At 41.0% G+C, this 25,341-nt stretch overlaps 1 protein-coding gene across 1 annotated transcript; it reads right to left on the bottom strand.

Moving 5' to 3' along the window:
* Positions 1 to 15,816: 15,816 nt before the first annotated feature.
* On the bottom strand, positions 15,817 to 17,817 carry LOC135475605 (uncharacterized). Its single transcript, XM_064755533.1, has one exon. The coding sequence runs from the start codon at positions 17,815 to 17,817 to the stop codon at positions 15,817 to 15,819; it is 2,001 nt and encodes a 666-aa protein (XP_064611603.1).
* Between the last annotated feature and the right edge of the window lie 7,524 nt (positions 17,818 to 25,341).

The following is a 25,341-nucleotide window of genomic DNA, read 5'->3' as shown; positions in this document are numbered from 1 at the left end:
TCATTCGATCTCACCCTCTGACGATCAGTCCTTGACAAATGGGGCGCTTGATTGAAACGAATTCCTGCTGAAATTCCTGAGAGAGGTACCCGGCGGTATGTGAACAAGCCAAATAGTGCTTTCCCTATGCTATATCATTTACTTATCGCCAAAGTCTATGCTTGTAGTACAAACATTAATAAGGCCGAACCGAATTACCTCCCTTGAGGTCACTCTCCGTATAAAAGGTACCTTCTAACTGACTGTTATGGTTAAGTGCGACCTCAGAAAATGGGTAATGACAAGTTTCGCAGTTAAAGCGGCATAAGCTGCTTGAAGAGCTAGCTTCAAGTTCGGCGAACACGATAGCTGAAAATCATGGATTTTATTCAAGATATCTCGACATTTCTGAGACTCTCAAAGGCCAAAATTATGTCTTTCTTAAATTTTGTTGCCCAGAAAATATTTGTTACTGTCTCTGTGCATACTGTATGACTGAAGTCGTCATAACGTATAACTCATTTTCGGAGGTCCTTGCGCTATGATGCAGACTGTTATGTTGGTGATCTTGACTATTTAACTATTCTGATTTCACTGAGATCTGTAAATCTCCAACAGCATCCCCCGTCTTTACGTATAATTTTATATTATTTAGCCCAAAGTATCATTGAAAGACTGAAATTCCATGGACCTAAGTGCGATTCCGCATATTCGGGACAATCATACCCGCATTCACCAATCCGCTTCTTGATACCCATGCCCAGCCCTCCTGAACACTAAAACTGATCTTCAGTTTTATTTCTCCCTAACTATAAAATTTAGGACTAAACAGAAAAAAATTGTTAATCAGGTTGTCCTTTTTTTTTCAACAAGTTTTTTTTTTCGCGTGTCCCTTGCACGGTTCCGTACGTTTATGTACGTGTCATCTACGGTTACCAATATGTATGTGAAAATTGGTTATCGTGTCGTCATTGTTATTATGCAGTTGCTATATATGCTACACACTCTTTTCAATGGTCCAATGGAACTCCGTTCTCTGACAAACTATTTATTAGAAATCTGTTTCAGGGTTCTGATTAAGCGCTGTACACGGGGGGATAATTATAGATTAAGTCATACCATGTTTTCTGGAATGCTTTGAAGGGCTTTTCAACACATAATCCAGACAGGTCTTCATGCCACAATGTCACCCGTTCAGGGCTCCATAACCGACAAGATGAGCACACAGTCCAACTTCAATGGGTTTTTTTTTTAAGTAGAACTAGTTAACATAATATTTTTTGAACGCAGCTTGAATTACTAAAATAACCTAATTTACTGTGTCAAGCGAACATTAAGTGTGAAAATGAAAGCGATGTAATTCTCCTTTAACCGCTCTTCTCTTAAAATAAGAGCAAATATACCTGATCTTGTATACAGCTTTCTAACCAAACTACAAAGTATTTTACAAATTTGTTTAAAAATGTAATAAATCTTACAATTTCTAATCAATATAAGATCGCTAAAACCAAGATAACTTTCATAGAGCAAAATCCAAATGCTTTTGTTTATAAAGAACTAAACAGCTTTCGATTATAGGACCAGCAGACTTTTTGTATGGTTGTCAGGTTTTCCTGCCCAAAAAGCAAATATCGAAACAAATCACAGATTACATTAGCCCATCTTAACTGTTTGTACTAAACATAACTCTGTTTTTGCGTGAAATATGAAGTTCAGTCAAAACGTGTGGTTTTCATATATCGCCAAGATCCAGTACACTGGTACACTGCGCGTATCCCTGTCAAGCGAACACTTCCGGTCAATGTCCAGCGTGGATTTGCTCACAAAGCGCTGATCAGTGAGGAGTTTATCATCATTCTAAATGTCGCATAATCTTGGCTGTTGTAAAATCGCTGTTAGCCACTAGACCCCGTCTTCCACGATAAATTTGGTTTCGTTGTAGTTTTCCGGTAGCTGCGATAATACCTGCAGTTGGATTAAACAAAAAATTAACGTCAGTGTGTGAGTTTTTAAATTCATATAACGTTATGATTTAAATTATAAGTTTAACTAATCCTGTAAAATGATCAGACCAAAACCTTAAAAAAAACAGAACTGTAGACTTTAGTGTTGGCATTAGTGTAGACATATACTAGTATATGTTTATTACGGCCAGTTAGTTATTCAGAAATGTACGCGGACGCCCCTTACTGACGAGGGCAGATATATCTGTTTCTGGGCGCTTTGGGGTTATTCTGGGATGACACATGTAATTCTTCTAATTTTGGGGCCAGATATTACTAGTGCTGAAACCAGAATATTATGTTTCTTTGCCCACATTTTTGAAAAGTAAAGATATGAGTATGTTGTTCATTAGATGTTCTAATCATGTGAGACAAAAAAAAATATTCCTGCCTCGGCAACATGTTCACTGGCTAAAAAGAGCAGACCAGGTATCCCAAAAATCAGAACAAATAGGGTACATAAACCAGTCAATCAGGTACAGACATGTGCCACATAACATACTACAGTGTAACTGTTTGCGTCCGTGAATTAATGGTGATAATTAATTGTGAAAGTTCGTGAAGGGAATTGGTTCATACATAAATGAAGAACAAACGGCTTTGTTCTCTTTTTCTTTGCAGATCAGACATATCTAATGATGTGTAGAGGGCAGCTTACCGGCGTGACGAAGCACTGGCAATCGGGGTGCCTGTTGAATATTTCCGGTGCCGGGTCTTTGTTGTACGTGTAACATGAAGAGTTTTTTGAGCAAAACACAACCCGCTCAATGTCGATGCTTTCGGCAAGTGCCTTTTTCACACATTCCATCATTGTGCTGACATTTGTTATAGGCACGAGATTATCGCCTTGGGCATTTTCCCCGTGAGATGACCAGTAACAAACTAGGGTGGCTATTACCACGATTTTTATGGCCGCCAACAAATGCTCCATTTCAAGGTCTCTAATACAGTGATGGAAACAGTGGTCTAAACCCTTGACGCGGGGGTCAACACCCGAAAGTCTTCAGTTTGCTTACTATTTTTGGTTAAAAATACGGACGTTCTCTTCATGAATTATCTATCTAATTTTCATCGACGAATCTTCTGCTGCCAATTTTTACTGCATCATGTCCATAGAAAACAAAGGAATATGTCTTGTTTTAGTTCAATGAAGAATTATTTAAACATGCTAAACCGTATACATTCTATTACAGCTTTGTAAATGCTTGATTAGTTTCCCTATATTGTTTTAACAAACTGTGCGTGATACAATTCTCATACACAGAGCAAAGTTAATATTTAAGGCACTTTCCGCCTTTGCCTTCAACTTTAACTGGCACGGTGCCAAGTGCCCGTTATTTCACAGAAGACCGATTCCATGCACACAGTGATGCCTGCATGACAGGGATAAACATTTAAAACTTCAGTTTGTTGCGTACTTTACAGTCAAAGAAGTTCAGATTGTGACGCATTTATGTTGACACTAATAGGTCTTCATATGTTTGCTTCCTGAGGTCCAAAAATGAGTCATATTTCGCAGTACCGTGTAGTACAAGCTGGCGTTGTATTAGTAATAGTTGTGTCGCGCAGCTGACCATTCGTTCCTTGGCGAATTTATTGCGTAATGTCTCTACGCACATGAATGGATATCCATCAGAGTGAGCTAACAAAACAATCCGTAATGCCATGAAGCCTCCACATTTAGCTTTTTGCTTTATTTAATATCTCAGCTATTGATTTAACGATAATTAGTTCAACGAGAAGCAGTAGTTGTCATCATGAAACATACACAACATGACGGTAGAAAAAAAACAGGCCACGTTTTAGAATGTGAGAAGATGGAGGAGAAGATGTGCAAAGCTTTAAAAATACAAGCAATTTTTCGCAATTTATTTTATTTAGTTATTTACAACATTGATGTTTTACACTGTTATTTCACTCGTTGAATTTTACTACGAATATCAAGCAAAATATCACGAAGCTCGGGTAATGCCATAGTCGCCTGAAGCTAAACTTAATCTGTTTATGTTACTGCAGTAAACTACTATACGTTTTGTGCTACACAATACTCCACGATTATACTTTTCATCAACAAAAGTGTCCTGATGGCATAATAGAACAAGGAGGTCATGTATACCGTTTTTCTATCAATTTATTTGACTGTTGTTTAATGCCATACTCAAGAAATTTTCATTTATATCAGAGTAGTCAGTATAATAGGTGCAGGAAACCGTAGCGTCCAGGGAAACAGTAGCGCCCCGGGAAGCCGTAGAGCACCAGTTAAATCGAGCGACCGGAAAGCAAGGCGAGACGCATATTCCCTGCCTAACGCCGGTTTTGACACTGCAGCTCATATGCACCAGTCAATGAAAGGTAACCACCGACAATCTATTCTGCCATCTCTCGTGGAACAAAGATATTTTTCCTATATATCAAAGCATTCCGAAATTTTTGGCAATTTATTTTGTTTAGTTATTTACTTGATTGGTGTTTAACGCTGTACTCATGAATGTTTCACTCTTCGCAATTTGGTATGAATTCCTGTATATCAAAGCATTCCGAAATAACAGTTTTTTTTTATCAAAAAACAGTGTACCCCTAGCACAACCGAGATGGATATTTTCGATTTCGATGATAAGATATACATACTTTCATAAGAGCAATCCTTTGATGTAGGCATCGCTGGATCTGGCGGTTGCAAGCGGTTGATTCATAACAGTAAGCCAGAGTTATCGCCCTTGGATCTGCTCAAATCACAATAATATCCGAGGTCAAGGCGCCATTTTTGGGCCGATAATTGTCTCTAACGTCAGGTGAATCACCCTTCAGAGCAACATCAATATCAACATCAACAAATGCAATAACAATAGCAATGGCACTAACTACAACAACAGCATATTCACCTTGTTTGCGTATGCCTTCGTCTTTATCCATTAAAGACAGATACGGAAACATCCCCGAAGTTTTTTGACATTTGCTCTGCTCTCACCAACGGGCTTAAGTGATGGCTCGCTGTGAGTAGAGCGTTAAACTCCCATCAAATACCTAAGACATGACTCTATCTTAGCAAAAGCTAAGAAAAATTGAACCAGCCTTTTCAGCAAATTAATACCAAATTACTGTTGGAAAACATTGTACGAACCATATTCCCATGTGCCACAAGCGTCATATACGCACGAATTAGTTTTGAGACAACTAAGAAAGTTGACAAATCACGTGAGCCATGGATGGCCGCAACTGCACATGTAATAAGTGTATAAAAACGTTACACACAGTGCGCTGGACTGGCACACTGACTAAAAACCACCAAAGTAATGCCTCGATTGACTCCAGAATAACGCGACTGGGCCCTGAGCATGGTATCATGGAAGCCAGCCATGACCACATTGCAAGGACATTCGGCTGATCTCGTGTAACTGTGTCAAGCTTGATGCAAAGTTACAGACAGACATGGGACAGGCCAAGAACAGAAAGGTCTCGGGTAACTACGCCCAGAGAAGACGGGTCCCTGCGCACCTTTCACCTGAGGAACCGCTTCCTGACAGTGACTTCATCGTCAATCCATGCCCTAGGTCACCGGGTCAGTCGGCAGACCGTGTCCAGGAGACTCATGGCTCACGGAATTAGGGCCTATAGACCATTCAGAGGGAAGTTGTAGACAGCCGAACATCGTCGCCAGAGGTTGCGATGGGCTCGAATTGTACGCCGTGGGCAGCGACGTGATTGACAACGTGTTGTTTTCATGGATGAAAGCCACTTCTGCATGTTCCGAACCGATGGCAGACAGCCAGTGTAAACCTCGTCGAAGAGGCGAACAAACGGCTGCATCATGCGTCCACGAGGTGGTACCGTTTCTTGGTGGCAGTGTGATGGTGTGGGGTGGGATTTGTGGAGAGGAACAGACACCACTAGTCATCATCTACGGGAACCTAAGAGCTCAGCGTTACGTGGATGAAATTCTACGTCCTGTTGTCCTGCCATTCCTTCAACAGCAGCCACGTGGTGTCCTGTACCAGCATGACAACGCCAGACTTCTTGGACGCCAACGACGTCAACGTCTTGTCGTGGCCTGCACGTTTCCCAGGTATGTCCCCCAAAGAACACCTTTGGGACATTATGGGTCGTCAAGTAAGACAACGGCCACACCTTGCAGCCAAAAGACAAGAAGTGGCATTCGCTCTCCAAGATGAATGGCAAGGAATCCCATGTCATCTTATCAGACGACTGACTTCTTCTATACGTCTGAGTTTTAGCATGCATTGAAGCTAAGGGCGACCACACGCGATATTGAGTGGTTTTGATATTGACCGATTTTTAAAAATAATCAAGTTTTTGTATACTCTGTCAATTGTTAACCAAGATGGAATGGCTACTTTTCTACCCCTGCTCTGTTTGTTCACTTGTAAAATGATATATCACTTTAAGGGCTGCTTTTCCCGTTCTTACTCAGGTTATTGGTCTTTTCAATATATTAAACTTCAGTCATCCTGTTTTTTGCTTTGGCAAAATAAATTGATTTGAACTCTTTGTAAAGATTCTGTTGGCCGTCAGTTTACATTCTAGCATCGCTCAGACAAGATAATTTCTGTTGAAATTAACCGATTGATTTTGGAGTGAATATGAAATAAGCAATGCATCAGCTATACTCTCCCTATAAGTTAACGTAAACATTCGTTAATGCCACAGGGTCAGAAATGTCCCGGGGACTCCGTTATTCTCGTGCTCACCAGCTCTTGTACCAAATTCATGAAACACGCTGCCAAAAAACACGCAAAAATGGTTAAATATGCAATTATCAGAGGTTAAACTCTATTAGAATGAGATTTTTTAATGTTACACATTGTAACTTCAGTTCATGCTTACAAATGTTTGTAAGAATGTGGAAAGAATTGTGGCTTGCTCTCTCTCTCAGTTGAAGTGTCGTATCACTGGAGCGACCCTGACAATTGATGTCATGAGTTCAAATCAAACTTTAGCTTAGTTTCTTTGGGTTTGATTTTAAGCCAGGGCATCTGTCGGTAATTTTGGCTCCGAATAAACCCAACTGATGTGATACAAGTGAAATATTCTGGTGTACTGATTTAATCACAAGGTTAACAAATAACCAAACAGCTATACCTTTTAGCTGTTTTTTTAGAAATTCTCTATCGAAAATTCTAAACCGTATATGAAGACAGACGATTCAGTCTATGACAATAGAAACAATCCACTAAGCAGAGACGGAATTTTAGCCAAAATGTTTTAATCCCACTTGCAAATATTCACCCTCCTATAGTGTATGCCTGTGCGTATAGTTTTGTTCTGTATAAAAAAAAATGGTAAATTAAATCAGCTTGATCTGAAGATGATTTCCTTGAAGAAATGACGTATTGACTTTTCAGACGAGCGTGCCATGTTTCACAAATCTTAATATATATGACATCAGAATGGCACTACCGATATTCTACCCCACAGAGTTATGTACGTATACTGGATTCAGGAGAATGAATGACAAAAATACATTTTCCAGGTTTTTATCCTGTGTAACTATGAGATTCTTCAATGATCTCGTGTGTATATTTAAACTTTAGCTAAAAAGCAATCTAAGATAAGAAAGTGTGAAGAGATGAAATGCATGCACCAAGTGATGAATCTATCAAGACAAAATGTTCAATTCACCGACAATGACACAAGAGGCTTTATCCACATAAGACGAGGACGGCTTGCACATAAATTAGGCCTGTAAAAGAACATTATTCCAATGGCGAACTCCAACGTGCACGTAGAATATCCAGGAAGCTGTCGTTCGTCACACACGGGTTGACTGGAAGACACCCGGTTTGCTGTGATGAAATACAGTTATTGTTTGACTGGTTTGACGATTCCAGATTCGTGACGCAATTGTTGCTTGATAGATTTGGGTTTTGACTTCTTGTATCATGGATCATTGGTGGTAGATTCATTGTGGAGCAGGTGGTTGGGTTTTGTCTTGTATCATGGACGATTGGTGGTAGATTCAATGTGGAGCAAGAGGTTGGGTTTTGTCTTGTATCATGGATGCTTGGTGGTAAATGCATTGTAGAACACGAGGTTGGATTTTGACTTCTTGTATCATGAATGCTTGGAGGTAAATTCATTGTAAAACACGAGGTTCGATTTTGACTTCTTGTATCTCGGATGCTTGGCGAACCCGTAGGATTTTGACCTCTTGCATCATGAAAGCTTGTCCTTGGTCGATTCAGTGTAGAGCACGATTGGATAATGCGGTTTCCCGGTTGTAGTTTCGTTGCACACGGCCTTAGAAGCAGTTTACTGATGTCAACATTTGGTGGTGGAATGTTTGGTTCTTTGGGTCGAATGATCGGTCTGTGTGATACTGCGGGCTTCCTCACACAGCTGTTCTCTCCACGGTAGTGAATAGTGTGGTGACGTTTTGATGGATGGCACGGTAAACTCGGCCTCTTTGGAGGACAGCTATATTCGTCAAACGCTTCCCCAGGACTGTCCTCAGGCAGAGGTCTTTTCTCAGGCAAACTTTTACCATGTAACCCTGTTGTTCTGTGCTGTGGCGGTAAAGACGGGTCTTGTCTAAATGCTGTGGACCCCTCTACGGCGTACACGGAGACATGAGCACGTTGTACCCGCCTTACTGGCACATTCCGGTCAGGGAGTTGCTGTCTGTAAGTCGGTAGCACTGTTTGACTTGCGATATGGTTGCTGGTTGACCACTGGTCATCGTGTAGCGATGTGGAAGAAGGAAGACTGCGATTAGCACTTGGGGTTGTAAAACCTAAAGACGTCCCGTCGCTCCTGGTTGTACTAAAGCCGTCATCAAAAGGATCTAAAATAAGAAATCATGTTTTTTTACAGAAATATTGTAAAACTAAGGTCGGTTAGTTTGGTAGACAGTTAATAACATCATCTCAGTGGATTTAGGGTTTACTTTCTTGATTCACACTGTTTTGTGTTGCTGAAACTTTGTATTAAGTGTTCCGTGCTCAGTGTTCCTGTTCATTTTCACCCCATTCATTTCGCACGCATATCAATTCATACCCTGTAAGTTCAGCATGTTTGGCCTCTGAACAAACTTCGCGTCAGACTGAGTTGTTAGGTGTCGTAAGAACAACACTTCAAGAGAGATAATTGCTACAGTGCGATGATTAATCGATGTCACCAATCGGGTGAGTGGAAAAATTTCTTACTGGTATATTGCATCTGATTGTGCTATAATGTCATCGTACACAGCAACAACTCTACATTAGATAAACAATATTCAGAAAATAAAACTTTACTTTCGTTTTAGATTTCCAGTTTTGTATTTCATTATGTTCATTCCAATACGACCAGCTGGTCACTGGGATAAAAGAAGTCTTATTCAGGAATAATATATAGAAGATGTCGATCCCGAATCTTAATACTGGTGGGAATAAAAAAATAATAATCCTACCGAGACATGAGAGCGCCTTTGAAGACTGACAGTTGGAAAGGAAGCCAAAAGGCTCGGGTAGAAGAGAATTGGTAGTGTTCTCCAAAGACGGGTGAACCTTGTCCGGAGCACAATGTCGCTGGTTATCTTCGCGGGTTGGTGTTGGGAATGTTAGACGACGCTGAACGCTCGATTGACAGAATTCATCTACAAAACTTCCCTGGTCGAAGTGTCCGGGTGCTTGCTGATTGCGCCCCTGCTGAACGTCATGTGGTGCTTTAAAGTTTGTTAACTGTGGCAGGAAGTCTTCTGCGTTGGAGGAAATATTGGATCGTTCGGCAGTGTCCACACCAGTTTCCTGCGCTTCGGCTAGCACGAGCGTAGGTTCACCGTTCACTTCTTCTATCCCTGGAAACTTATCCGAGTCTATCGTGTATTCTATCCCAGTCTCGATGTTCAACGGCTTAAGGAATTCATTTGGAATTTTAGAGTATGACAACAACATTTTGCTGTATTCTCGGGAGGTAGTGGTCAGTGCACACTTGTCTTGACCAAAGCGTTTTCAGAGAATGACCAATACCTTCTACTGCAAAAGCTTTATATGGCCTCTAACCAATCACAGAAAAGACCTGAGCCTTAGCTCAACTCAATGCTTGGCAAGTTCCACGCGGAAAGTACTGTCCAGCTTGTGCCCATTGCTCAATTTAGGTTGTCATTCACAGGTAGCATTTTATCTCACATAAAACAAAACCTTAACTAGTTGTTACCCCGGGTGTCACCCCGCCCCCTCCCCATTTCAACACACGCACGCACACAACCACTTCACCCAGGCCGCGGGGTTTTTGTTCACGTGGGTTAGCACCTACCAGGTAGTCCCGAAAGCAGGGAGAGGTATTATCGGCTGATATTTTAAGCTAACAGGTGGCAAGGGGTGGGGCATTTGGAACCAGTGCTTACCCGCCCAAGATCCACTATAAAACACTATTGTTTACACATTTACTTTATAAAGAAACATTGCTAATTTTGGCTCCAGTGATCAGGTCATTATTGTTCACAACACTGGATGAAGACATGAAAAGAATTCCAAATTCACGCATGGTCTTTACAAGATTCGTGTAAGCTGGGGAGTGTTTTATCAACTCGGATACAGTTCCGAGTATATAAAGTTGGAATATGTTTTGATATTGGTGTGAGCTCTAACAGGCATATAAAAGACGTTTCTTTACATGTGTACATACTCTTCTCATGCTGGGACCTGCTAACTGCATAGAAGCGAGAGAGTGATGTATACATGACCAGACAGTGTGAATAGTTACAGGCTATTTGACATGATCAAAAGAGACGAAGTGAGTGAAAGAACATGTGTTTTCTTATTTATTTCTGTGAATATTTATTAGTAGCTATTTTTTTATCTAAATATTTATTGACATTGATTATTGTCAACATGATACTACTGTAAACAGAGGGATATTCTGTTAGGAGACATTTTAAAATTCTGAAGTGGAAGTCAGATGAAAGTGTTAAAACTAACCTCACACCAAATGTGCATCGATATAATCAGGTGGCCACACAACCCACTAAACAATGAACTCGTATCGCTCGCAGTGGATGCCTATAGATATCTGTCTCTAGTTTTCTGAGAAGTTAACACTTTTATTATTGAACATAAACGTCCCGGTGGTGCAGGCAGGCTAAATTATTGTTAATCTGGGAAGAGCATTGTGACTGGCATTGGAATGCTCTTCCCACTCTGACTTTGGCATGGGAAGGTTCTACTCACTCTGACTCTGGCGTTGGAATGCTCTTCCCAGGTTAATTATTTCAGGATGTTCAATCTTTATTATAATCACTTGTTACATTTACGTGAGTACAGAAGTTGTTGGTTTAGTTTGGCAACAATTACTGCGTGATGTCATTTGTTTTTAAAGCCTTGATTGTGTTTTCCTTACTAATACATCATACATTTTTAATCCTACCGAATTAGCACCTACGGCAGTTAACGGGCATGCTGACTTTTAAATAATACAGATTGTATTATACATTAATTAGAGTATATAATTTGAAAAAGCTGGAAGCCGTGTTTAGGTATCATGTCATGTGCCACATGCAGGCACGGCTTGTGTGGGTAGTGCTACAAGCCCGGGCATCATTAATGCCCACCCCGAGGAGAGCGGTCATTGTTTACGGACTCCGCGGGGTAGGTATTTCACCTGACACATTTGTCTTTCTTTTACTGATTACCTAGGAGGCCGCAAAACTCGGGAGGTCCATGTTGAGGAATACTGTGTGCTTCTACTCGTCAAAACAAGTAATACTCCCGCACCCCCTCCTTCCCGGGCAGTCCCCACCTATGGCTCCTCCTTCCAAGTCGCCAATCTGCACGTTAACAATACGAACGAAGCACCTTTCACTCATGGAGATGACACCATTAACAGTTGACGACAGAAATTAGGAAAAATCATCATTATTAGATTAGAACATCCACACTCCAAAAATACTCCGTTAATTTCATCAAAAAGTCTATTGTCTGAGTGATGCTCGAATGCTATTCAACCTAATATTGTGTTAGTCAAATGGAATCTTTATGGTGAATGTGTCTTATTTATTTACTGGAATAATCTGAGGCAACAACAGAATACATTCTAACATCACTCAGACAACAGACTTTCTGCTAGAATTAACAGATTATCATTTGAGGGTACCCTATATTGGTTACCGTATACATTACTTTCACAACTTGAAAAGTGCCAACTTGTCGTTTGGATATTTAGAAGGCGAACATGTGATACCCAGATATAGTATGACACAGGTGAGTGACCTCAAGTGACATAAGTTACGTTGTATGGGACATTACTCGAGTTCCCTACACTCTCAAATGACACACCTTGTTAAACCAGAACACACTGAATTTGGCAGACAGCGCATGTCCAAGCTCTTCGGGCTGTTCATTTTTGATAGAATAACAGACCCAGCATTCAGATGTTCAAAAAGCTACACTCTTAAATTGCATGTGTCAAACCGTCAACATTTTCAAAGTGTTTAAATGATACCAGTTGAATACTATGAAATGTGAGACAACATCTTAAAATGTTACTTCGTGTAACAATTGTTCGTAACATAAGGTTAGGTTACAGCATGTACAACGTGTATAAAGCGAAACACGGGATCTAAAGGTGTTAATTTGACATAAGACAAGTGTTAGATTATAATATTCTGCTTTAAAACTTCCTTATGAAGTGTGTGTGTTTTACTGTTAAAATCCCTGTAGGAGATTTGATGGATATAGGGTTTGTGTACATCTTTATGGCCTTTTGGAGATCTGATAGATGTAGGACTCCAGAAAATAATTTGCAAGTGTTAGCAGAAAGTCTGTTGTCTATGTGATGCTAGAATGTATTCTGTTATTATAACATCATACTTTGCGATATTCAACATAATGTCATGTTAGTCTAGTACAACCTCTGTGTTGGTTTAATGGATATTTCTACTATATTTAAGACAATAATCTGTTGTAATAGAATTAACAGATTATTTTTTTGAGAGTGTAATTATGTCCTTTTGAAAATCTGATGGACGTAGGATTCGTGTTCAAACTATCGAAGGAAGTATCCATCAAAGAAGTTGTGACGTCATCCTTGCCTAATTGTTTCCATACGCGACACGGCACGCTCTTTGGGCAGCTTTAACTCGACCAGATGAACGAGTGAGCCCCTTTCAATTTCAGGTATTTATAAAGTGTTATATGTATTTGTCCCTTTATTTGTGGTTATTTAAAATCTTTATTTATTTAATTGTCGTTTAAAACCGCACACAAGCATTTTTCACTCATACAGTGGTGGTCAGTTTTATGGGTTGAGGAAAGTGGAGTGCCGCTGGCATAGAAAGGTCCAGTTTTTTACCACCTTGCAAGCTGGATGGAGTTCAATATGTTTTTACCAGTCACTTAAGCTGTTATTGACTTTAATCTAAACCCTGTTTCTGACACTGCCATATTTGACATTGTTCGCGCGTTTTAGTGTAATATAACTTTCATAAAGGAATGACCGACCTGGATAGAGCGTCGGCTTCGTGAGCGGTAGATCGAGGATCTACTGGGTAGAATCACACCTAAGACTTTAAAAGAGAAAGTTGTGACTTCCTCGCTTGGCGTCCAGCATGAAGGGGATAGTGCAACGACTGGTTGACCCGTATCAGTATAATTGCTTGGGCGAGGCGCCTCACTTGCCTTCGGTGAATCGTCTCAGTGAAGCAGTATTAGATGAAAGAGCGGTGGAAATTCGTCCTGCAACAAGGCGGCACATTACATACACCCTAAGGATTCCTTCGTTGTCAAATGACTGAAAAATTGTTGAGTACGACGTTATACCCCAACCACTCACTCACTCATTCACTCATAAAGGAATGTTATTTTATCTCTTGTAGTATATGATCTCACGGTAGTATGGTTTTAGAGTTGGATGTTACGAAATTTTGTTATAAAAAGCAATATAGTCTATTCGCTGAGCCAGTAGTGTAAGCTGTGTCACTGCGTGTAGTTCGTTCTAACCCTATGTTGGTGCAGCTATTTTGAAACAAAATACTCTCCACGCCCATTGTCCAGAATGCCACTCGTTTTTTAAATAATTATGACGTCACCGAGACAATGAGCTCTTGGCGTTGAAACCAGGCGTATGAAGTTTATGAACATTATGAACTGAATTACAAAAGGTATTCTAACTGCATTTTTCTTGCATTAAAGGAGAAGAAAGTTTAAACATCAAACAAATACCTCGCAGGTGCATGCCATAAAAATTCTAATACGTACCTCAAGCCATAAAGTCAGCATCAAAATCCGCTGTGGGCTACTCCATTTTGCCTAAGAACTAATTTTGAAGCCTAGGAGGAGAATTTCCGTAGGATATCGCCGAAGTGCAGTTCGTACATTTCCGGTAGAACCCTTCTTCCCAGAAGGAAGCGAACAGTACAGTTCGTTTTCCACTTGACGATTGGGAAACCGGAATGCTGGACATAGGTTCCGAGTTTACACGAACAAGCCGGCAGGTTTAACGACTCTCACTGGCTGAGAGGCAACACACCCCCAGCATAAATTATAGGGTGTTAAAGATGGAGGATGCGATGGACTCAGCGATTTATGCCAGCTTTGCCGTTTTCAGGCTTTACGTGTTAGGCAAAGAAAAATCGCAAAATTGTGCAGCAGGCACCACCAGATAGAAAAAAATGTGCTCTTTTCAGCCGATAGTGTGACTGTTTTAAGTTTTCTCTTCCTTTCATATAGACGTACAAAATATCAAAGTGTATAGCTTGTGGTGTTAGTGGTCACTAACAATAGAAAATATTGGTAGCGTGTTTGACTGACTTTACAGATAGCTGAATATAGGCGACTGACTAAAAGAAATATACTACAGCATCTTTTTTTATTAGCGCTTTCTCATTGATTTAGCCACCGTCGTTTAAGTGAAATATTCTTGAGTATAGCGGAAAACATTTTAAGATGCCCGATCCCCCCTAATTTTTCTTTTTGGTAAGGAATGCCGTTACAAGTGTTTATATATTGATGACAAAATGGACGAGAGTAAGTATTTCCTCTAGTGTTCATTGGTTCGCAGGATTGTCTATATAGGTGATATACCCGGGATTCTGCCATGGTTCCAGTACTCACAAACCTGGCCATGGTCACACAGCTGATATATCCGAGATTCTACCATGGTTGTGCTACTCGTAAGCCTGACCCACTGGTGATATACCCGAGATTCTGCCATGGTTCCGGTATTCACAAACCTGACCATGGTCACACAGCTGATATACCCGAGATTCTGCCCGGGTTCCAGTACTCACAAACTTGACCATGGTCACACAGCTGATATATCCGGGATTCTGCCAGGTTTCCAGTACTCGCAAACCTGACCATGGTCACACAGCTGATATACCCGGGATTCTGTCGGGGTTCCAGTACTCACAAACCTGACCATGGTCACACAGCTGATATACCCGGGATTCTGTCGGGGTTTCAGTACTCATAAACCTGACCATGGTCACACAGCTGATATACCCGAGATTCTACCAGGGTTCCAGTACTCACAAACCTGTCCATGGTCATACAGGTGATAAACCCGGGTTTCTGCTGGGGTTCCAGTACTCACAAACCTGACCATGATCACACAGGTGACGTACACGAATACACTCGAGCGTAACACAAAATAACAATCAATTTATCAATAAATAAATTATTTACTGTATGACAGGGTCAACAACTGTGTACTGGTAATACAATTTTAATTCACGTACCCGATACAGTACTTTTTCTGGCAAAATCCTAAATCATACGTTAACGTTTGGGATCCTTATACACAACTCATTGATATCTTGACATACAAACCAAACTGAAATCACAAGAGTAAAGGAGTTTAGGCGAAAAGTTTCAGAATGGTTTATTCATCATTTAGGAGAGGCTTAATTCATACAAAAGCAGTATTTTTTCAGCTCGGGGTTATGAGCGCAGTATGACTGATTCCGGTAACGATTGATTCTGCTGATGTCATCAAGGACCTTAAACCTGTCACCCAGGTCGTAATGTCGTACACTGGCCTCAAACATGGCCTCTCCTGGGGCAGTTGTCAAGGTTACCCGGTAGTCTACGCTTGACTGGTTGTTCCCCGTCAGGCTGTGAGAACCACCAAAAGCCTCTCCCTTCAAGTCATACAGCAATGCCTGGTGAATAGAGAGTAACGACAGCTTTGCACATTGCTTGGTTTTATTAACAATACTATTGATGTGAGCAACAATCGCCTTGGCTACCTTTTGGGCATTTTGGTTGGCCGTGGATAGTAGTGTCCGAGAAGTGCACGTGCACCAGTGGATAGGGATTTGCGCGTCTGTACACGTCCGGTGCGATGGGACAGGAGAAAAGAGACTAACACCTCGGGTGAGTTTGGTTGGAGATGGCGGTGTTGTGAAATTCAAAAACAAAATGTCTTTGAAAGTTTCGTAGAGATCGAATGGAGTAGTAAGTCTGCCAGAGTTTGTCTTTAATTGACTGAATTGAGTGGGGTAGATCTGCTTAAACCACTTGGGCAGGACAGCAAACAGCATTGGCAGCCTTTCTTCCATCCAGCCTATGTGCGTTTGTCGAATTGCCCCAAAACGTATTCCATGGTCACTCAAGACAAACAAAACGGAATTATTTAGATGACCTTCAGCTTTTAAAGTTTTGAAAAATCTCAGATAAACACCATCTGCAACCTTGACCTTGTTCAAGTTGTCATGACTTAATCGGTTTAAGAAGGTGAATGAGAAAGAAGGTGTATTTTTGTTTATCCGGAGGAAATCCCGAAGCCAGTCGAGAAGGACCTGAATTTCAAATCGGTCGCCAACACAGTTGTGCGAATGACTCCACAGGGCCCTTTCATTTTCCATCGCCAAGGATAGTGGTCTGTAATAATAGTCTGTGGGTGGCTCAGTAAAACCAAGTTTCTTGTAATTAAATTCCGTATATCTGGGATCGTCTTCGGCCATAAACGTAGCATATCCAGCTTGGGAGTACTGCTTCCAAATGTAATCAAGTTTGTCCATATAAGCTGACTTCAATCTAGAGGTGGTTAGTCCTAATTCCGAGGCAAATTTCCCCGTTAGAAGAGATATAATATTAGGAAAGGTGTTGTCAGCAACCTTATTATATCCCATGAATTCTATTGCTGCCAAAGTGGACAGCAGATAGTCCCTGGTCTTGGGAAGCTGTCGGATCATGTTCAGCCTGGACATGGAATCGACGATCACCACGATGATACTCATCGGGTTCTTCACTCCATATTTCTGTCGGAATTTCCGACCTTTACTCCGTAGTCGATCTAGGATCCGAGGTTTAGGCTGAATAAATGCGTAGTAATTCAGTCCATATTTCACGCCAGCCGTATTAAAGCATTGAACCTTGACAAACTCGGTCTTCACTTGGATATCAAAATTGAACACGCGTACAGGTAAGACGACGAACCCGTCGTCCGTCCCATTCTGTCGAACCACCGCCGACAGTTGACAAAAGGCCAGACTCCCTCTGTAATGCCGCAAAGCCGTGCGGTTAATCCTCAAGTAGCCGCCGTCTTGATACGTCACAGAGGGCACATTCCTTGACGCACAGTCAAACTGTAGATACTCCTTGACGTACTGTCTAACTGAGTCGTCAAATGGATCTAGTTTTGGAATCCTGCAGCCGATTGTGTCCACGACGTAGCCTGAGGTCGGCACTGGTAGGTTTTTGTTCTCTTCGTGGGTGGTGGACGGGCGCAGATCCGGACTCGTGTTGCCACTAGTGATCACAAGGCTGGGAGCATTCTGGCTGACGCTCTCGTGGATCTGGCTTTTGCTCTTGTGTGTTGTGAAGAGCCTAGGGCCAGTGGTTATGACAAAAGTCACCACGGCCACACAGAGGCAAACCAGGTAAGGTAGCACCCTAGCCATGGACTAGTACACTATAGAAAAACATCCCGCATCTGCAATATAAAACATACCTGGATTCAGTACGAGCAGTTCATTCCATACACCCTACACCACATGCTGTCTGCATCCAGTTAACATCACTGCCACCGATACCCAATTTGTACAGAAATGTCCAACCATGCCAACTTCACTCATCGTTACGGCAGGAAGTGATGTCAGAAAAAAACAAAAACTCTCCTAAACCACTAATCACAGATTATACATATGCATTGTTTTAATGCACAACATTATTCCAGCGGACTCCTAAGCGTTTTTCTTGTATTTATTTGATTGGTGTTTTACGCCATACTCAAGAATATTTCACTTATACGACGGTGACCAGCATTATACTGGGAGGAAACAGGACAGATCCCCGTGGGAAACCAACGACCATCCGCAGGTTGCTGAGAGACCTTCCCAAGTCCAGTCGCAGGGGAAGCCAGCATGAGCTGGACTAGAACTCACAGCGACCACATTGGTGAGAGGCTCCTGGGTCATTACGCTGCCATAGCGCGTTAACTAACTGAGCCACGGAGGCCCCCACTTTTATTGTAAACGAGAACTCCAATTGTGTAAGTGAGAACTTCAATCGTGTAAGTCAGAGCACAGATCGTGTAAGTGAACCCAATCGAGTGAGAGCCATAATCTTGCGAGAGCCCGGTGGTTTAAATGAGAGCCCCAGTCGCGTGAGTGAGAGTGCAGAGGGTTTAAGTGAGAGCCCCGATCGTGTGAGTGAGAGCACCATGATCTAAGCGAGAGCCCTAATCGTGTGAGTGATAGCCCCGCTGGTTTAAGTGCCATAATCGTGTGAATGAAAGCCATGATGACCAAAGCATAGGACCTAATCGTGTGAATGAGAGCCCAAATGGTCTAACCGAGAGCCCTGATCGTTGTAATGATAGCCCCGATGGTCCAAGTGGGAGCTCCAGTCATGTAAGTGAGAGCCCAAATCTTGCGAGAGCCCTAGTCGTGTGAGTGAGAAGCCCAATGGTCGAAGCGAGGAGACCGATCGTGTATTAATGAGAGATTAGCTGTAATATGCCACAATATGCGGAGAGACTCGAAATACGTACTAATAAATGATACTGAAATGCATAATAATGAGACTATACACGTAATTCAATAATACACTTATTTCACATACACGAGTAATTGCACTTTTTAAGCCTGTATAAGACGGCAATTTATTTTGCTACCTGCATAGTAACATATACTAGCTAAACGTCGAGTCATCATCCGCTTTTCATTTTCTGAATTTACTTTACTTGTGTATTACGTAAAAATTATCAACAGACCTCAGGAATTCTCATGTGTATATCCCGTAGCAGAAGGTATCGATCCGTCAGTTCAGTGAAGAATCTGCTTTTCACAATGAGCATCTGAGAAGCGGGTCAGCCACAAACAATAGACAGCCACAAACAATAGACGGCAACTTCACTTGTACAACCCAAGCGTATGGTTCTGAAGCTGAAGTCTCTCTAATGCGTGACTTACCTGTGACAAAATACTGGTGGCTTATCGACATGGGGCATCGGTCATATTGGCGAAAAGTAACGGTATCACACGTACTTCATGCAAGACCACACGAGAGAGCACTCGCCACCACTCTTTATCACCATGGGCCCGAGAATAATTGAAGCAGGGAGACCTTGAAAATCTCGTATAAGAGAACTAGATTGAAACGGATATTGTATAATTACAAGACTTCATACTTATGTACTAGGTATGTGAATACATCCATTTAATCATTTGCTTACAATATTGTATATCATTAACTTCACTTTTGTCCACCATGAATATTGTGACGACATCACAAAGATGACACCCATTTACTGTTAGTATAGTTATAGGTGTATGAAACGGCAGTTATTTCTCCACCTATGACATTAGGCGTCGCCGTGTTTGTTAAACTCTTTTCAGTGCGTAGGGCCTTAAACACAACTCAGTCAATGATATTAGTTTGCCTTGGCCACACTTTAGTGAACTGGCATAACACAGTCGCTGAAGTGCAAGCATGACCTTAACATCAATACTGTCATATCTTTACCAAGAATTATTCAGGTCATTTGTGTTTGAGAAGACATAAGATGTTGAATGCTGCTGGAATGAAGGAACCGAAATAATAATGGTGGTAACTTCTTCTTCTCCAAGGTGACAAACCTGTCCGATTTGGAGAAGGTCCATGTCCAGCCGGCAGTTTTTTGCCACCGTGCCAGAGTGTACGACTTGTGGTGGCACGCACTACTTCAGACAAGAATATACCAAAGAGGGGTTAGAAAAGGGGTAAAGGGAGCAGTGAGGGGAGGGGCTTTTTATATCTCTGTCTATTATGTATGAAAATTCCAACACTCACATGCTACGAGATGGATTTTTTTTACTCAGTCTTCGACGAGAAATGTGACGAAACTTCTTTTGATTTGATGACGTTTTAGAATGAAACACGGGGAAAAGTGGGGTATGTATTGTTCCGGTATAAGGTTAAAAAGAAAAGCTCATCGTAAGGGTGTGAGGACGGGAAGGAAGGCGGTTGTGGTGATGTAAAAATACTAGTCCTCAAATAATTGGTGCATTACGGTCGTGGTTATGTGTTTGGTGACATTAGTGGCTTGAAAGGCCTTCATTGTGATGCAGATTTGAATCCTCCCTTGCATGACATGGAATCTCTGCGTTAATACATAGCCCGTTTGGCCTGTCACTAGTTTCTTATCTTACCATTCTAGCCAATACTTTGTGTCACATTATACAAGGTTCTCATTCAAGACGACGTCCGCTTGACCAGCGTCTCTCGTTTGAGCGGGAACGAATTCGCGAAGAGGAAAGAAGTAACTTCACGCCATCCAGACGTCAGCAGATCACAGAATCAGAGCGGTCATGGCCATTATTTCCACCAGTCATTGTCAGATTTGTCAGACATCACAGATATCAAGTGTCTAAAATCTGTTACGACACACGCATGCTAAATTACAACCAGTCTCACTGAATACGTAACCATGTATGTCGCATGTAACAAGTAAAGGTCTATCACAAGGGTTTTATTCTTGTATTTCATGTAGTTTGGAGTGAAATCCGCTGGCCTACTGAAGAACAGTAAATGCTCCAAGCAAACACTTCACAGCTGTATAGCGGGGCTACATGGGGGTGGGGAAATGAAAGGGTTACATTTGAGTGACGCCATCTTAATTTTTACACATGCATGACATGCGCAGCACATTGATACCAAATAGACGACAGGAATTGCCAGGCGATTGCACGTTAATATCCACTTCTTTGTAAAAAAATTCTCACTCAAAGGCACATACAATTTAAGTAAATAAGCTGATGACATACCCAGGCCAAATATTAATCTGTATTATTATTTTATAATTTTAATTTAATTAGAAAAACATAAGTTACTTTGCTCTGATTAGTGATGGTTGGCGGATTCCTCAGATATTTAGAGCGTCTAGCATACACTGAAGATGTATGATATATAGAGCGTTTAGCATACACTGGAGATGTATGATATATAGAGCGTTTAGCATACACTGGAGATGTATGATATATAGAGCGTTTAGCGTACACTGGAGATGTATGATATATAGAGCGTTTAGCATACACTGGAGATGTATGATATATAGAGCGTTTAGCGTACACTGGAGATGTATGATATATAGAGCGTTTAGCGTACACTGGAGATGTATGATATATAGAGCGTTTAGCATACACTGGAGATGTATGATATATAGAGCGGTTAGCGTACACTGGAGATGTATGATATATAGAGCGTTTAGCATACACTGGAGATGTATGATATATAGAGCGTTTAGCATAGATCGGAGGTGTCTACCAGACAGACGAGGTCATGGAGAGGTTGATATTCGTTAATAAGAAAAATAAATAATTGATTAGGGCTTTGTGCCTAATCTGTAACACTGTGAAACAAAATGTTGTGGAGTTGGGACCGTTGTGGAGTAGGGACCCTTTTGACCTAAAACAGACAATATCTGCTTGTTAAACCGACTGAGTGTGAATTACAATTCCCCTCTTAGTTAAGTTTGAATTTTTTTTTTTGATTTTTGAATGAATGTGTGGCAGTTGTCCACGATTCTTGCCAAATCTCTGTTGAGCCTGGTCACAAACATGAGCTGTGGTGTGTAGATTTTCTCCAAATCAATACTATCGTTTTAATCTAACATATTTTAATGACCGGAAACTGTAAGGTGGCTACAGTCCAAAAGTTGGAAATTACAGGCTGTCCTGATTAAACAGACGTATGTCAATCCACTGTATCAGCTACTGTCGAATAAGTAACTTTTCTACATCTAACAATACTGGCACATAGAGTCCTCAGGGTTATATGCGAATCTATCCTAATGAGGAATAGATCAACAGCCGATATTTATAATGACTTATCGATCAAGGCACACGTGTAAACACCTCACTAACCAGTCATGCGGAGGACTTCAAATCAGACATCTTACCCAGTCACAGTATGTGCGACAGAACGCTGGCATGGAGCAGACTCGTGTTCTTTCTTCCTGATATAAATTCTTCGCCAATCAAGATCTGTATAAATGCTAAGTGCCATCCAAAACCCTGTTACGCTATTGTTAACTAACATAAAAGATTAGCGGTAAAATGTCAAGGGGACGTGATCGATTTTCATTATTAGATGTCCAAGGTATACTATTTTCTGTTTTTTTTGTAATTTCGTTTTTTTGTCGTATTGCTAGAAAACTGCAGGGCATAGCTGGAAATGACTAGCAATTTTCAACACCATATGGACTGGCCAACGTACTCGTCTGTAAAGCATTACGCATGGCTGGTTTACTTAAACGCCATATCGGACATGGATGGATATCTTTAAAAAGAAACGTTTTCTCCAAAACCACGCATCGCAATGTATGGAAAGTCGATATGCATGTGCAGTATTACCGGGGATAAATATGAGAATGATGTTTGTGGTGCTCATGTATTGAAGGGTGCACCCAAACCAGAAAATGGTCACTATTGTCTGTATCCATACGGAGCACGTATTAACACAACATAATCTTATTTCATGGGAAGGACATGAAAACAAGACTGGGCATAGGGGCATGCATGACTCACGCTGTATTACTTAAATCATATTTCCATCTCTATGTCAAATGGTTATCAGAATTTTATCTTAATTGAAAAAAATTAAACTACACCAAGCCTGGAGACACGCACCAACATGAAGTCATTGAGGACATCTCACCCTGCGGTCCTAGGCACTAGGACGGTGCAAATCGCAAGCGAAGGGTACCGTTCTCGTGCCGTGGTCGACGACCCGAGAGGACAAGAACGATACCGTTCGGACACTCCATCTATATTTATGCACAGCAGATTTATACTATAAAATACAACTGTAAAATTTAAGCCACTTATCGTGAAGTCACTTGAATACTCATGACCAGTTTCTGCAGTAATAACTTTTGCTATTGAAGTCGTCACACATGCAACACACAGGACCTCGCATGCCCAATGGTGAGATATGTACACGCCATATACAGGATCCGTCGCTGTATTCCTATCAAGGTTAGGATAATTAACAATGTCAAACTTGAATCTATCCCTCCTCTCATAAAGACGCCGTGACAGGAAATACTTTTTGTCTTTATACATGTAAAGTCCGTTTTACAGTGTCTTGAACCCGAAACAAAGCCGGTTTTGCATGGGGATTTGTGCTTTTCAAGTTATTTAACTCCATTCTTTCAGACGGAACTAATGTCTTTTTACAGATCTTTTCGAGTTGATGTTGCGGCAAGGTTTAACTCCCCTACAAGAACTTCAAATTAACTTGCGTATAAATATGATATTGACAGGAATAGTGTCCGCTGTAACGGTTCCGTATTTTGTCTGAAGGTCATCAGGTTCCTTTTGCAAGGTAGGATGGAGTAGAACTTGTTTGGCAGCAGGAAGATTATCAGTACTGATATGCCGAATCGCATAAGCAACTTTTTGTGTGACAGTTTCAAGGCATGCACGTGTCAAGCACTGCATTTCCCGTTTTCAGCATTTTTTGCATACTTTTAAGCGGCAAAAATAACATTTTAGAATGTAACACGGGGAGTTTTCATATTTTTGATTTTCGACTTTATACTTTGGCCTCCCACATTAATGCAGCCGCCGTCGTATATGTGAAATACTCTTAAATACGCCGTAAAACACCAATCAAATAAATACACCTATGCTTTGGACAGCTCAAACGCAAAACTTGAAGATCAATATGTTTACAAGCTTACTGCTGTCAGTTAATATTGGTTGTAAGTATAATCTAACGATTCCAAATCATAGTATCAACCGAAACTGTGGTTGGACAAATCAAACACCTTTACTGCATTAATTCGAGTTAAGATCGTGGGAGCTGTTGGTTAAGTATATTGATATGGTATGCAATGTCGACCTTCTATGTTAAGATAATTCGGCATAGCGCAACAAACAGCTGGGGCGTATAAAATGCGTTTCAATAATCAGGATTCTTAGCGCCTATCTGAACTCTTCAGACACTTAAAACATTTTCTCCAAAGCGGAATGCATGGTTTATACCAGGATTGTTTAAAGTGGACTAAGCATCCCTAAGGCGTATTTCCTTTGCATTGTTTTCACGCTACTGTTTATTAAATGTGATGACAACACCGCATTTTGATTCATTCTGTACCGTCATATCATACTGAGAGAATGTAAGTTGCTACTGTTAAAGCATTTACACGAACAGTTAGAATAAAACCCTATCTGAGGTAAATTGACAACAGGCAGAACTTCATTGGTGACATGTGTCCATTTGCCATCTATCACACTGCCGTGTCCTCTCTAGTTTCACTCTCTTTGCTTTAAGTCTTTTATATCAGTTATTGTTTCAATGGAGAAGGGCCCATCGCCACGTAAAAACTCATTTACAGAAATGTTATCAATAACCTGATTCAAGCCCAGAGTTAATCACACTGATGATCGTTGGTAACCTGGTGAAAAACAATGTATTTTGAGGCGCCGATTCGACGAGTAACTTTTAGGTCAACGGCCCTTAGCAGTCTTTTGTCCTTAGTAGGTCATCCGTCTTTAGGTACCATTCCATTGACCCAGACATAATGCATATATTTGATTAATTTAATCTATTTGATCTTTTAGATTCTTTTAACAATTAAGGGATTCAGTTTAAAAAATCTGTCATGGTGGAAAAATACTGGTATCCCTTAAAATTCCTTTCAAGGCAAAAACATTTCTATTTGTCTGATTGTATCCTTTATAAAAAAAAATATAACTGGTGCCTGTGTACACATCTATATAAACTGAAATTAGAGGAGATGAAACTCAGTTTCACAGACGGAAGAGTGAGTGTGACAACGCATCAAAGTCACCATGCCTTTCCTTGGGTAAGATCTATGTGTTTCATTAATGTCCCGTAACAGCGGTTGAAGTGGATATGTGGTCACAAATGTCCCGCCATAGCGGCTATACAGTGGTTATGTGGTCAAAAATGTCAAGCTACAGCGGCTATACAGTGGT

This window comes from Liolophura sinensis, chromosome 9, assembly GCF_032854445.1.
Source record: "Liolophura sinensis isolate JHLJ2023 chromosome 9, CUHK_Ljap_v2, whole genome shotgun sequence".
NCBI classification, from domain to species: Eukaryota; Metazoa; Mollusca; class Polyplacophora; order Chitonida; family Chitonidae; genus Liolophura; species Liolophura sinensis.
The sequence above is the reverse complement of the archived record's forward strand: the minus strand, read 5'-3'. Positions and strand labels throughout refer to the sequence as shown.